The 13,606-nt window shown below is 40.7% G+C and overlaps 2 protein-coding genes and 1 long non-coding RNA gene across 3 annotated transcripts in view; 2 read left to right on the forward strand and 1 right to left on the reverse strand.

Moving 5' to 3' along the window:
* Positions 1-4,885, reverse strand: part of LOC112149717 — a 24,644-nt gene extending 19,759 nt beyond the window's left edge. Inside the window, exon 1 of the long non-coding RNA XR_002919831.2 lies at positions 4,711-4,885. This is a non-coding gene — a long non-coding RNA (uncharacterized LOC112149717). The remainder of the gene's footprint in view (positions 1-4,710) is intronic.
* Positions 2,286-8,793, forward strand: LOC112149712 (delta-like protein 4). The gene is made up of 11 exons (XM_024277593.2): positions 2,286-3,001; positions 3,082-3,333; positions 3,744-3,801; positions 4,149-4,412; positions 5,107-5,167; positions 5,332-5,462; positions 5,554-5,723; positions 5,991-6,210; positions 6,286-7,030; positions 7,135-7,243; positions 7,326-8,793. Exons 1-11 carry the CDS (start codon positions 2,948-2,950, stop codon positions 7,329-7,331), a joined length of 2,070 nt encoding a protein of 689 aa, XP_024133361.1. The 5' UTR covers positions 2,286-2,947; the 3' UTR covers positions 7,332-8,793.
* A 1,810-nt stretch (positions 8,794-10,603) lies between these two features.
* LOC112146046 (glutathione-specific gamma-glutamylcyclotransferase 1) lies at positions 10,604-12,078 on the forward strand. The gene is made up of 3 exons (XM_024271626.2): positions 10,604-10,948; positions 11,035-11,070; positions 11,299-12,078. Exons 1-3 carry the CDS (start codon positions 10,769-10,771, stop codon positions 11,683-11,685), a joined length of 603 nt encoding a protein of 200 aa, XP_024127394.1. The 5' UTR covers positions 10,604-10,768; the 3' UTR covers positions 11,686-12,078.
* The last annotated feature ends 1,528 nt before the right edge of the window (positions 12,079-13,606 follow it).

Genomic DNA, 13,606 nt, shown 5'->3' on the forward strand with positions numbered 1-13,606 from the left:
AAAAAAACACAAAAAGTCATTTTTGTTTTCAACACCTCCACGTTTAATGTCCAAAGTTAGCCATTTTCAATAGAGATAAATACAGTAGAAGCAGCCAGTTTCTGCATGTGAGAGCATCAGGTCACGACACGACAGCATGTCACTGTGACACGAGGAAAGCCACCCCTGTTATTCTAATTGAGACAGCAGGGGATTTCTCCTCCTCGGCCGACACACTCAGATGCCTCAGATCCATTGGCAGCGCACATCAAAAGCCCCATTGATTGGCCGAACAGATTGGGGCATAGAGATCAAATGTGCTGTAAAGAAGTGTTAAACTGCTGTGCATTAAACGGAGCAGATTTCTGAACTAAAAGGGGCCATCTGTCAGCGCGTTGGCTAATTTCCTATCCTGCACTTGCCCAGATTGTTAATTCTTGTTGAACGGCGAGGAGGAGGTGAAGATGGAGGTTAGACCGAGAGGAAGAAAAGGTCAAAGAAATGCTGTGCGACAAAAAAAGAAAGAAAACCAAACAGCACTTGAGGTTTTTTTTTTGGTGGGTTTTGTCAAGGGACCTCTCACTTGTGTCAAAACGTTTACCGTTAATCAACAGTCCCATTTACAGTAAATATGAAATACATTGGCATTTACAAGAGGACGGTTTAATTTAAAGTCTCCGATCCCTGTGGTATTTATAAGGCAAACATCATTTTTTTGTGTGTGTTTTGGAAATAAGAGGTACCAACAGTTATGTCAGACTTCCAGCATTGAAATCAAAAAGGAATCTGCTCACTTCAAGATGAAAAGCTGCTCTCCAGGCACACTGAATTGATTATTATTTTGACTGAGAGGATTTCAAACATATTTTTTGACTGTATAACTTACAACCGAGCCTGCCTGGGAACAAACATCAGTCTTCTGAATAACCAAACAACTCAAGCGCGGTCTCTCATAAATAGCAACTTGGCTAATCCAGTCCAAAAGCACTTTCATCCCCCTCCGCTCCCTTCTATCCTCATTTCCAAATCAAATGTTATTTTTAGGGTTCGATGCCAGCTCAAAAGACATTCAACAATCAGAAGTCAGCTTTACAAAACACTGTCACAAAGAAAAATGACGTTCCATACAAGGCTGCAGATGGAACTGCGGTGGGCCGACGTCTGTTTCCAAGGCTGTGTTTATTCTAGAGCAACACAAGCAGAAAAAGAGACGGCTATTTTATTGTTTGCCCTGGCCAAGAGTAAATAATCCATACAGCCTGGGGCTAAAATTTCCCTTTAATTTAGCTCTGAGTTGTATCTATTTACTTGAAAAACAATATACTAGGAGTGATAAAATCTATCGATATGTAAACACCCAAGGAGCACCAGAAAGACGCTTCTCCCTATCACATTCAAGCCAATTTTTTTTTGTTCACGCTGTACTAAGAAGCAGCCAACCTAAGCACCACTGCTTGTTTAGCACAGTTCATTTGCTTCACAAGGAAACTGAAACCCGAGCTACAGAAGGGAAACCTTAACCACACTCCATTAAATATTAAGGTGTATGGATGTTTTGACGTGTATGAAGCAGGAGCGCCATTATTCTACACGTCTTTTCCTGCACAAAGAGATTGATGGGGCTCTAGAGTCTGTGGCAGATGCTCTCAAGATAAGAAAAAAAAATAAAATTAGGGTCAACTCTAGATGCAAACCAGACTTTGCTGCACTTTGATGCCGCACAGGATCCGTGTGAATCAGTCAATGGTGGGAACCCTGAATGCCTCAGCACAACCGAGGTATGAGATGTCCGGGCTTCTTACTCACGCTGCTCCACGCTCAATGGTCCATTGTCTCTGCTCCCAAGCCCAACCTCAAACCTATAAGTCAAAAGGTGGAGAAGTGTGTGTGTGTGTGTGTGTGGGGAGGGGGTTATGAAGTCATCTCGGCAGGAGAGCCGCACACACCTTTGTGGTCAGGGAACCGTTCCCAAGTCCTGCTCTCTCACTGTAAATTCTGGCAGACGGGGTTGCCCTGCTGCAAGGGATGATAAAGCAAACAATGCCTGTGCCCAGCGTGAGTTTTCATGTCACACAAATGCAGTTTCACTGCAGCTTTCGTGCACTGTTTATCCTGTGAATGTTTGTGCTTTCCGTGTGATTTTGGCAAACTTTATAGTGACACAACCGAAGCAGGTTTTGAGGTTCATTTTCATCCTATTTACCCACAAATACAAAGACGCAGGAGTTTCAAAGAAGCAAGGCTTTCCATTCTAGTTGCTTTTTCCAAAATTGACCTCTTTGTTGATTTATAACAAACACTTGTTTGGGCATGTCAAAGGCATGAATGAAAGGTTTCCTCTCACTTTCTTTTAACTAATACATTTTAAATATAAATTAGAAATTGAATTTTCATACATTTTCAAGAAAAAAAGCAAACAAATGTGGGGTTTTTTCAGAAACAGGTGGATCAGCAGACAATCTCCGTTCAAATCCCATATAGTAAAAGCAAAAAGAAGGTGGAGAGGAGAGTGGGCGGTGTTACCCAGGCACCGTCTGCACTCAGACCCCACGCTGCTATATAAAAATGGGAGGGACGTCAGGCATCCTTTACTCCGAGTCACCATGCGCTGATGCTCCAGTGCGTGCGCGCATCGCAGCTGACAACACAAACCCCGCAGCCGCAGAGCAAACCAGTTCACCAGCTGACCGGCACGATGGATGGGCAACATAAAGACCGAAGAATGACTCACTTGTGGATATTGACGTTACTGCCATTTGTTTAACCTCTGGCCACTGGATAACTCGGCTTTTTCCAACTTTTTTCTTCTGGATACGGATTGTGGAACTGGATTTTGTCCATCAGGCTTTTTTTGGGAGGGGAAAGGATTATATTTATTTTGAATCGTTGTGTTTTTATGCGTTTTTTACGTTTGGATTTTGTGAGAGGACGAACTGACTTTTTGGGGATACGCACATAAAGCTAAAGGATGGCCAATTGGTTCACCTCTACCCTCGTAATAGTTATGCCATTATTTACTCAGGTAGGTCTTCATTCTAAATCAAGCTTAGAAATATATATATATTTATTTATATCCTGTACTTACTGTAAATTTGCTTTTAGGTTTTGGGATCAAGTGTGTTCGAGATAGATCTCCATCATTTTCAAAATACAAAAGGTTTGCTGGCGAATGGACGTAGGTGCAGCATGGCCGGCTGCAGAACTTATTTTAAGGTTTGTTTGAAGAACTACCAGAAAGTGGTGTCCCCTGGGAAGTGTATTTTTGGCCAAGCCACCACACCTGTTCTGGGAACAGACTCGTTCAGCATCCCGCAAGAAACCCGGCTGCGTATGCCGCTCAACTTCACCTGGCCGGTAAGCGCACCTGCGCCAGCTCCGCGCGCACACTTGACGCCTCGGGCTTTTACGCACGCACAAAGCAACACATTAGTCTATACTTAATTCAGTTTTAATCAAGAAAAATGGAAAACATAAGCTTTTTTATATATTTATTATCTCAAAAGGCTGATTTTATGAATGAAGGGCAATTTTTTATCATGACTGACGTTAATTCACTTTTTTAACATTTTATTTTATTTTCTAGTGACATCTCTAATTTTCAAGAATTTTTTAAAAAGTTACTTTTGACGGAATCATTTATAAACAATTTACACTATTTAGTGTTGTGAATTCGTGCCTATAAAACCTCTTAAAAAGCACGTTATAGTATTTGTTTATTTCTATTTATTTATTTGTGACCTTTACCTCCCAATCTCTGTCTTTAGGGTGATTTCTCGTTAGTTGTTGAAGCCTGGCATTCTCCTGCAGCGGAGCAGCCTGAAGGTGAGGAGATGCCATACACCCGTCCACCGCTAGAGGGAGACAGAGTTCCCTCGCCCTTTTTTTCATATATGTCACATGTTTAAACGGTACACTGGTCTGATGCTGCTGCTGGTGAATGCATTTAGCCTTTAAAGCGTCATGGTGTAATGGTAATGGGCTCGTGAGTCACACCAGTCTCAAACACAATCGAACTTCCTTTGTTTTATTTTTGGCACGCATGGGAAAACGTGTAGCCTTTCCTGGATGTTACACGTTTTACACACTATTTTAATTAAATAACATGTGAAACTGCACTTTCTCTGAAGTACTTAATTATATGTATGTATTTTTACGATTTCCCCTTACAGATAACACCAAATCAGAATTCTTGATTAGTTCTTTTGCCGTCCAGAAAAAGTTGGGAATAGGGCCTGAGTGGGCCGAGGACGTGCAGGGCGGGACGCAGACGGAGCTAAGGTACTCATACCGGATCATCTGCAATGAAAATTACTACGGGGACACTTGTTCCAAAATATGTGCTCCAAGAGACGACCGTTTTGGCCACTACACCTGCAAGCCGGACGGGCAAATAGCCTGTCTGCCGGGATGGAAGGGAGAATACTGCCAAGAACGTAAGCAAGAGTGGAGATGTGGACTGTTTGTGGGTGCAAATATTATTTTAGAGGGGAGCAGAGGGGGAGAAGAGAAGCTGGCCCCTAAATTAACAACAACAAAATAATGGTTTAGCCCATTAGTAATTGAGGGAGAAACCATTAGCACAGAAAAGGGGGGAGATCACGTTTTTTTTTATTTTTAATTTAAAAATATGTTTAATTTGATTAAATGTGTACGCCTACCTGTTGAATGTTCTCGAATGTATATAAGTGCTAACACAACAGCATGGGAGTGGTGTGTAATTGGAAGACTTACACTTTCTCTCGAGGCGCGTGCGTTTAATCCTGGCGGTGGTCGCTCGGCAGCACGCGCCGAGGTTAATCGCGGCATTATCGGGCGCCACGCGCCACTAACCCGCGGGCTCTTTTGTTCAGGCGGCACAGGGCAGCAGCTGCAAGCGGGCCTCGAACCGTTCACCGATAACAATGGGGGCAGCTGTCCTGCTTTTCTGAGAACAAACATCTGCTGCGCTTTAAAACCACACGTTTATGAGTGGATAATCAATGTCATACACGACAGAAGTGTGCATTCAAGCTATAAAAGTTAGGCTTTGAAGATTGTAGGGAAAAACATTTTAAAACCTTTTCAATTTATGGTTTCATTATTTTATTGCAGAATTTGCTATAATAAAATCTTATTTTTTATTTTTAGCAATCTGTCTTGAAGGCTGCAATGAAAGTAATGGAACCTGCAAACAACCAGGAGAGTGCGAGTGAGTATACACTTATTTTGTCCATTTAGCTACTTTTTATAGAAATAAATAAAAACAGCTTTTTGTTTAAAAAGATGCCCCTCAGTGTTCATGTGTTTGTGGTCCTGCCACTTTTATGTTTTTGAGAAAATGTGAGCCAACTGTCATGTTTTATGTGTGAACAGTTGCAGAGACGGCTGGCAGGGACTCTTTTGTGATGTGTGTCAACTCCATCCGGCCTGTAAACATGGTACCTGTAAAGAACCGTGGCAGTGCACCTGCAAAGAAGGCTGGGGGGGTATCTATTGTGATGAAGGTGAGCAGCTGGTTCTTTCCTTTTTTTGTTTATTTTCTTAAAAAGGAATCACAATTTAGACTAAATTAAAACCTTTGATTGCTGTTTGCAGATCTAAACTATTGCACCCATCACAAGCCCTGTGTCAATGGGGCCACGTGCATGAACACTGGCCAGGGCAGCTACACCTGCGCGTGCCTACCGGGCTTCACTGGTGTTGACTGTGAGCTAGAGGTCCATGAGTGTGACAGCAGGCCTTGTTACAACGGAGGCCGCTGCCTGGTGAGTCCGGAAATCTCTTTCTCTCCTTTCCCACAACACAGGCTTTCCTGTTTTTGTTTTCGCCTCAGTCTATCTGCTACTCCAGGAGGATGCTATTGATTGTCAAGTCAGAACATGACCCAGTTCACAGACTGTGCACTGTAAATAGACGTCAGCCTAAGGAGAATGGGGTTCGTTAGGGCAGTCATGAACAGGATATGATAAAAAACATCTGACACAGAACTTTTTGATAAACCTTTTTTTTTTTATCCTTTCCCCCTCCCGCAGGAATCTGAGAACGGCTATAGGTGTGTGTGCGCCAACGGGTTTGAAGGGCCACAATGTGAACACAGGATGCTGACGTGTGCAGACAAACCGTGCTTCCATGGAGGCAAGTGCAGAGAGAGGGGCAGCGGGCAGAAATACCTATGTGAGTGTCCAGCTGGATACACTGGACTCAACTGTGAGAAGAAAGTGGATAAGTGCACCTCACTGCAATGCACCAATGGTAAAACATCTGTCCCATCAACGGCAAATCTTCACCTTTCGTGCACCTGAGTTAAATTGACAATTTTCTTCATAGGTGGGCACTGCGTGGTCCAGGGTAACATCAGAATGTGTAGCTGCCGGTCGGGCTTCACGGGGATTCGCTGTGAGATCAACATTGACGAGTGCGCCAGCAACCCGTGTGCAAACGGCTCCACCTGCATGGACCGGATTAACGACTACTCCTGCACTTGCCCTCCAGGCTACGTGGGCCGGCACTGCGACAGGCCCATGAACCGCTGTGCCTCTCAGCCATGCCTCAATGGAGGAACCTGCACGATCGGACCTAAGGGCAAGGCCACATGCCTCTGCCCAGCCTACTACACTGGTCCCCATTGTGAGGCGAGCGACCATTCCTCATCCAACACTCCCAGCTCCAACACCGGCATAGAATACAGTGAAAAGCTGAACTTGGCTGCCATCAGCTTTGGCGTGGGGTTGGTGGCGTTTCTTTTGCTCCTCTGCATAGTAGTGGTGGTTCTGCGGCACAAGAAGAAGCAGAGGAGCGCCGAGGAGCAGGACTCTGAGACAATGAACAACCTCTCCAAGGCGGACTTTCAGAAGGAGAACCTCATCTCTACCATCGACCTGAAAAACACGAACAAGAAGGTCGACCTGGAGGTGGACTGCCCCGCGGAAAAATGCAATCATAAATACATCAACCACTATCACCTGGACTATAAATCCTCCTCGGGATACAAGGAAGAAGTGTCCCTGTTGGACAAAGATGAAAACTGTGAAAAGATATTAGAAGACAAAAACCAATTGAGTAGAATGTACAGGTAAGAGCAGAGGAAGGGGTTAAACGAGTCTGGACTTTGATACTGTATCAGGGTCTATTTGTTTTTCTACTTTGTAATGGACATAATGTGTTTTTGCTTCACAGCGAAAGGCCAGAGTGTCGACTATCAACAATATGCTCCTCCAGAGATTCAGTCTACCAGTCTGTCTTTGTAATAGCAGAGGAGAAAAATGAATGCGTCATCGCAACTGAGGTACGGGCCTGAACGAGAAAGTGTTTGACGTTTGTCTAAGATAGTGACTGATCCTTCATCTTTAAATGTTTTTCTCTTCCAGGTATAAAAGTGTAAGCGTATTTTCATCGCAAAATTGGATTCCTTGTGGTCTGTTTACAAGTGAGAAAAGACTGGGAATTTATTTAAATGCAAGCTGCTGCTCTTGAACCCTTCACAACTGGAAGGAGCTCGTATGCTCGTTGACTGTAATGACGTGAAAGCTACAAAACTGTAAGAATGTACAGACTGAAAAGACAAAAATACAAGAGCGCCTTAAGGCTCGTGGATTCTCCGCTCCTTCCAAGTTAACCCAAGGACGACAAGACTCACGCCTACACGCCGGCCTGCTCCACGTTGAGGCGGTTTAGTCGAACTGAGCAGCTGTGGAGGAAGCCTGCCTTTTCCATTCCTTTTTCATTGGTCTTTAGCGTGCGACATGAGCAAAGGTTGCTCTCAATCAGTCAAAAACTACTGAAAACGGTTCATTTTCAAGAGACTTTGAAGAACATTCAGTTATGAAGAATGTATGCAGACTAAATCACAAAGCCTTATATATATAAAAATATATGATTTTTAGGAAATGAAAGCATTGCACCCCGCCTTACCTTGATTCCTTTGCACAGCAACTTGGGGGTAACAATAAATGATTGAATAGAAAAATGCAATATGCTAAAAATGCCGTGCAGGGCATTGTCTCTTTTATGCAAGATCACCCTTAAACAAAGACAAACACACACATGAAGTGACTCTTATACCAAGGATGCCTTCAATGGAAACGGCTTAACCAATAGGTCTATTTTGTTCAATTAGTATTTCATTAGTTATTTAATTATATGAAGCACTGTTTTCTCTTTTAATGTTGTATAAGATTATTTTGTATATACTGTATATTTATATGTGGAGATTAGAAGTATGACTTGTACATCTGTTTTTAAGTTGATGCCACCGAAAAGGTGACTTTATTTTTTCAATGTTTTTTGGTGTTGTAGTTTATTATTATTATTATTATTGTTATTATTATTTGCTATATAAAGACTCACAGAATACAAATCTGCTACACTGTTTGTTTTTTGTTGATGGTGGTCAAAACCTAAAAGAAAAGTCGTAGTTCTCCGTAAGAGGTCTGTTTATGTCCGCTAATGTACATTTTAGCTTGTTGTCTCAAAAGATTTAGCCAATTCATCTTCATTCATCCATTCATCTTCCAAACCTACTTTATCCCTTTTATGATCACAGGGATGCTGGAGCCTATCCCAGGCAGGGTACATTCTGTACATACAGGTGGTCAGTGTGTTTCAGGGCCACACACTCACTCATAGGGACTATTGAGAATCACCTATTAAGCCTTTTTTGGGGCATTTTGGGAGGAAGCACAGAAAAAACTCACCAGAAGGACATGCAAACTCCACACAGAAACGACACAGCTAGGATTTGAACCAAGGTCATTTTGCTGTGAGGCGAGGGTGCTGATGCGACTATGCATCCCTAATTCTAGACCTATCATGATGTACCCGTGTGCTAGCAATATGCCAGTGAAACGATGAATTTAAGGACATATGCCAATAAATATATATATAAGTAATTTACTTTAAGCACTTCAGTATCTCAGGACTCATCTCATAATTCTAATGCAAAAACCATAAATATACTTCAGTAATATACATTTTTTAATCTTATTTGTATAGTAGTTCTTCGGTTGCGTAATTCAAAAGTGAAAACTGGATGCAATGCTCTGATCCTCGATATTAAAAAAGAAAATGTAAACAGTTATAACGTGTATACGTTGTGAGGGTTGTAATGATCAGTCGATTAATCGATTTCAATTCCTACCAGATCAATCTGTCTGAGGCAGAATCAAATCGCTCTATATCATTAAACAATTATTTCAAAATGAGATAAATGGATAATTAAATTGATCTTGGAAAATAAGATTTGGATTGAGACATACAATAAACGTAAAAATGATCATCACAGCAAACAACACGTGATGGAAACAAAAAACTATCAAGCATTATTACAGCCCAATGTGTGGAAACAGTGAATTTTGCAAAGACATACGGGCATACAGTGGGGTAGAATGTTCAAATAATGTTATTTTGATGTGGAAAAACAACAGTGGGCTGAACTTTATCAAACTAAGATGTGAACAGAGCTGCAATTAATCCTTGTTTACTTGTTTGTTTTTACACATATTTCATTTACATTTGATTATCTTTCAAGAAATACAAGAAATCTGGAAAACTTCCACTGTTCAGTACCAGGTGTTGATGTCTGAGTCACAATGGTTGAATTATTGGATAAAGATGTGATGGATTGATTTTAGGTCACAAACATCACATTGAATTGTTAAAATGAATTGTCACACTCCTCATATATATATAAATTTAAGCAAATTTGTCACAAAATGTGGCCCCTCTTTAAATATTCAGACAAAGTATTATACAAACAGTGAATTGGTAATGACAGTAATAATGAAAAATAAAATATACTTAAGTATAAAGTAGATTTTAAAGAGATAACTTGCTGTAGAACAGTTTCGAAACCTATTTTTTCACCTTTTATTATCCCTTCAGAGTTTGACACGTGATAACAAGAGTATTGGAAGAGTTTTTTAACTATGTTCAGAGCTTTTATAAGCCAACCTTACACTTTATCAAAGTAGAATGGAAGACAGTCGATGACTCTGTGAGGATGACCTTCCCAGGTGCCCTCTCTGTGCAGCCTAAAGCAAACACAGCCGCATCATGCATCTGTAGAGGAACAGTTCATATGCTATCTGCTGCTCTTTCTAAAAAAGGAGAACACATTTCTACCCATCAGATCAGGGGATAAACTGTTGCAAACAGAGGACAAATGTGCCAAGTCATAGCCTGCATGGGCACAATGTTGATGGACAGATCAAGGCAGAACACAGGCTCTTAATGAGCTTAAGAAACCAGGATATAACAGCTCCAGCTATTTATAGGTAATCTGATTACCTTGACTTTCACTTGGAGCTGTAGGATACAAATGATGCTTCTAGTTGTCATTAATATCAAACCAGTGAGGAAATAACTCATAATCAGATTTTACTTATTTTTAAAATAACTTAATATAGAACAAAATTAGTTAACTATTCATTTTATATTTATAGTTCTAGTTGAACATGTATTAAATGAATATTTAAGAAGGAAGTAACAAGTCTTAATTGTTTTCAAAGCTTAAAATAACCCGTAAGTGAAATTTCACCTCTTGGTGGTTTTGATTGGTTCGTTCCTCTCTTAGGCCCGCCCTCTCTGTGATTTCATTGGTCGCTTCCTCGATAACACAAACACGTGTTTGCATATATCAGCGCAGGGGAATCGGACAGTATGTACAAGTTCCTGCAGATGTCATCAGTGTAAAAATAGACAAAAAACACATCAGTAACCTATAGCAGAGATGATGCTTTCAGCAATAAGATAAATAGAATGCTCCGCAGAAAATAGAAGAGCAGAAGCAGCGGCTCTTTTTTTATTATTACTGATGAGCGCCATGAGGACTCGGGAGAGTAAACATGAGAAGGGAAGCTTGTGGATTTTTGGATATGGATCATTAGTGTGGAAACCGGGATTTAGGTTTAAGAAGAGCAAAGTTGGCTACATTAAAGGATACAAGAGGCGCTTCTGGCATGGAGATGATTTTCATCGAGGGGACAAAGAAAAGGTAATGCTTATTTTTTAAATTATTTTCATAAAACATATGAATAATTGAAGTTTTTTAATGTTATGATGTGTTTTCTTGTTATCCAGCCTGGCAGAGTTGTCACACTAGTTGCTGATCATGAGGTGAGTGTTTTTCCCTTTTAGCTTGTGCTGTTTTAAGCCTATTTACAGCCTCTAATCCCCCCAAAATTACAATTTAATATTTTAATATTCATGCTTATGCAAAAACACAAGTTTGTAGCTGGATTCTTTTACAGAACACTTCATTTTTAACATGTGTCACTGCAGAAAGCTACTATTTTGCAACTCAGCAGATTCATTTTCCTTTTTTTTTTTTTTCTCTCCCCCCAGGCTTGCACATGGGGTGTTGCCTATGAAGTGAGCGAATCCCAGATTGAAGAAACGCTCCAGTATCTGAACATCAGAGAGGTGGTGTTTGGGGGCTACCACACAGAGATGGTGGAGTTCATCTCCAAAGAGGACAATCAGGACACCCTGCTGGCCCTCGTCTACATTGCCACCTCCGACAACCCCATTTACCTCGGCCCGGCCTCGGACAAGGAGATTGCAGCCCAGATTTCCATTTGCAGCGGCAACACGGGTCACAACGCTGAATATTTGCAGCGGCTGGTGGAATTCATGAGGCTTTACTGTCCTGATGTGGAGGACGAGCACCTTTTCTCTATAGAAGCTGCTGTGATTAATATTTTCCGTGAATGTGGACGTCAAACTCTTTAGATTCACACTACAGGGAGATATTAAAAAGCCTCTCATTTATTCTTAGAGTGTGAAAAGGGAAATAAATCTTGTCTTACTTTTATTAGATTTTGACAACAGGATGAGAAAAACCAGAAGATCAAACTAAGAATTATATACTTTTTGAAACTTATCAAAAAAGCACTTTTATGGTAAAAAATAACACCAAAAAGAGAAATATATATATACATTTTTGATGATCTGTTTTGAAAATGTCTCATATCTGATATATTTGTATCTGTGACTGAATTTTGAACCTGCACAGCTTGTCCTGCCTGTTTTCACATCTCATGCTCAAAGAATGTTGACTCTTGCAGAGCTAAAATGCTGATTTTTCCTCACAGAGGTGCTAAAATTTACAGATTATTTTCATGACTCCACTGTGTGCATGCATTACTTCTTTGAGCTTTAAGTCTGAATGTTTTTTATACTTTTTATGCTATCATAAACCAAAAAAAAAAATCTTTAAGAGGATCTATTTTTTTTAATTTCCTGTTCAAGCATTCCTCTAAGCTTTATATTAAAAACCAAAAATATTGTTTTGATTCACAGATCAACTTTACTGGTTGCACATGAGAGTTGCAACAATATAAATAAACTATATCTAACTTTAAAACACTTGTTTACATACACTTTTTGGATATATGTTCATTTTTTTACTTTTATTCTGCAGAGCATTTTGTACCTTAATATGTCTTATGAAACTTCCTGTATCAATAAAAGCAATGGTCTTCCCTGTAAAGACATTTTAAGAAGCATTCATTGAAAAGCAAGAGGACTTCCAGGAACACAGTCATGGAGGAACAGTGAGGTTCAGCTGGGAGGCGGGGGCGCGTGTTGTTTTTTTTTCCTCCCTTCCACAGTACCTTGTGCTAGAGCTGCTTCCACACATGCCACATATTAGAGTGAAGGAGGGGGGAAAAAGCAATGAAAAAAAACAAGCCCACATTTTAAGCCCACTGGTTCTGTGACACAGTTCCTCGAAATCAGCCCAAAAGTAGGTCAAAGGTTTGTGAAAGCGGCGAACAGATGAAGGATGTGTTCTGCGGTACTGCACCCACAGGAAGAAGTCTACAGAGGTAATACATGAGAAAGAGATAAACTAGTAAAACCTAAGCATTTAGAGGAAAATATATATTCAGGAAAAAGAGTTTTGGTTAATTTAGCACAAAAAATTTGCAAGTCAGATGTTTACTTGTACTATATGCAGAGCAAGCCGACACAAACTGTTCCCCACAAACATATCAGATGACTCGTCAAATGTCATATCCTTTTTGCCACCTTGTCCACTTCAATGATCATGTATTCTCACCATGATCTTTTCAAGATATCCATTTAAATACTATCTGTTCTTTCCTAAACTGCTGGTGTCATGTCAAAGTTTGGGCTTTTGCCGTCCTGTCATCTAATGCTATTTTTGAATATGTCAAAGGGAAAGCCCCTGAATTAATTACCATTATTAATATTTAAATATTTTTAGCAATTTTATAGCAATCCAGACACACAGTTTTGAGCAAGATCGGACGAGGAAAAGAAAATGGATGGATCTATTTGTCCTCAAGCCGATGCATCAGATTGAAGCCGAGCAGTGAGCTTCCTGTAGTATCTTCTATTACTACCCTCCCAAATACAACTGCCACCGTGCATTGGGGAGGCATCAGGAGAATCTTCAAGATTTCATGCCCTCACCTGATTTTGTAAACCTTTTTGGCGTGGTCATGAATGGAGACAGCGGCAGTCAGGTGCCCATCATACAGGCAGAATGGCCACCTTTTAATATACCTCTGGGCCTGGGCAGTCACTGACCAATGTCAACTTTTAGAGAAAAATCTTCCAGTCACCATAAGATTTTACCTTTTTCTCACAACCTCCCCAGCCACAGTGCGGCGTGTACAAATGTGAC

This window comes from Oryzias melastigma, linkage group LG22 (genome assembly GCF_002922805.2).
Source record: "Oryzias melastigma strain HK-1 linkage group LG22, ASM292280v2, whole genome shotgun sequence".
NCBI lineage: Eukaryota > Metazoa > Chordata > Actinopteri > Beloniformes > Adrianichthyidae > Oryzias > Oryzias melastigma.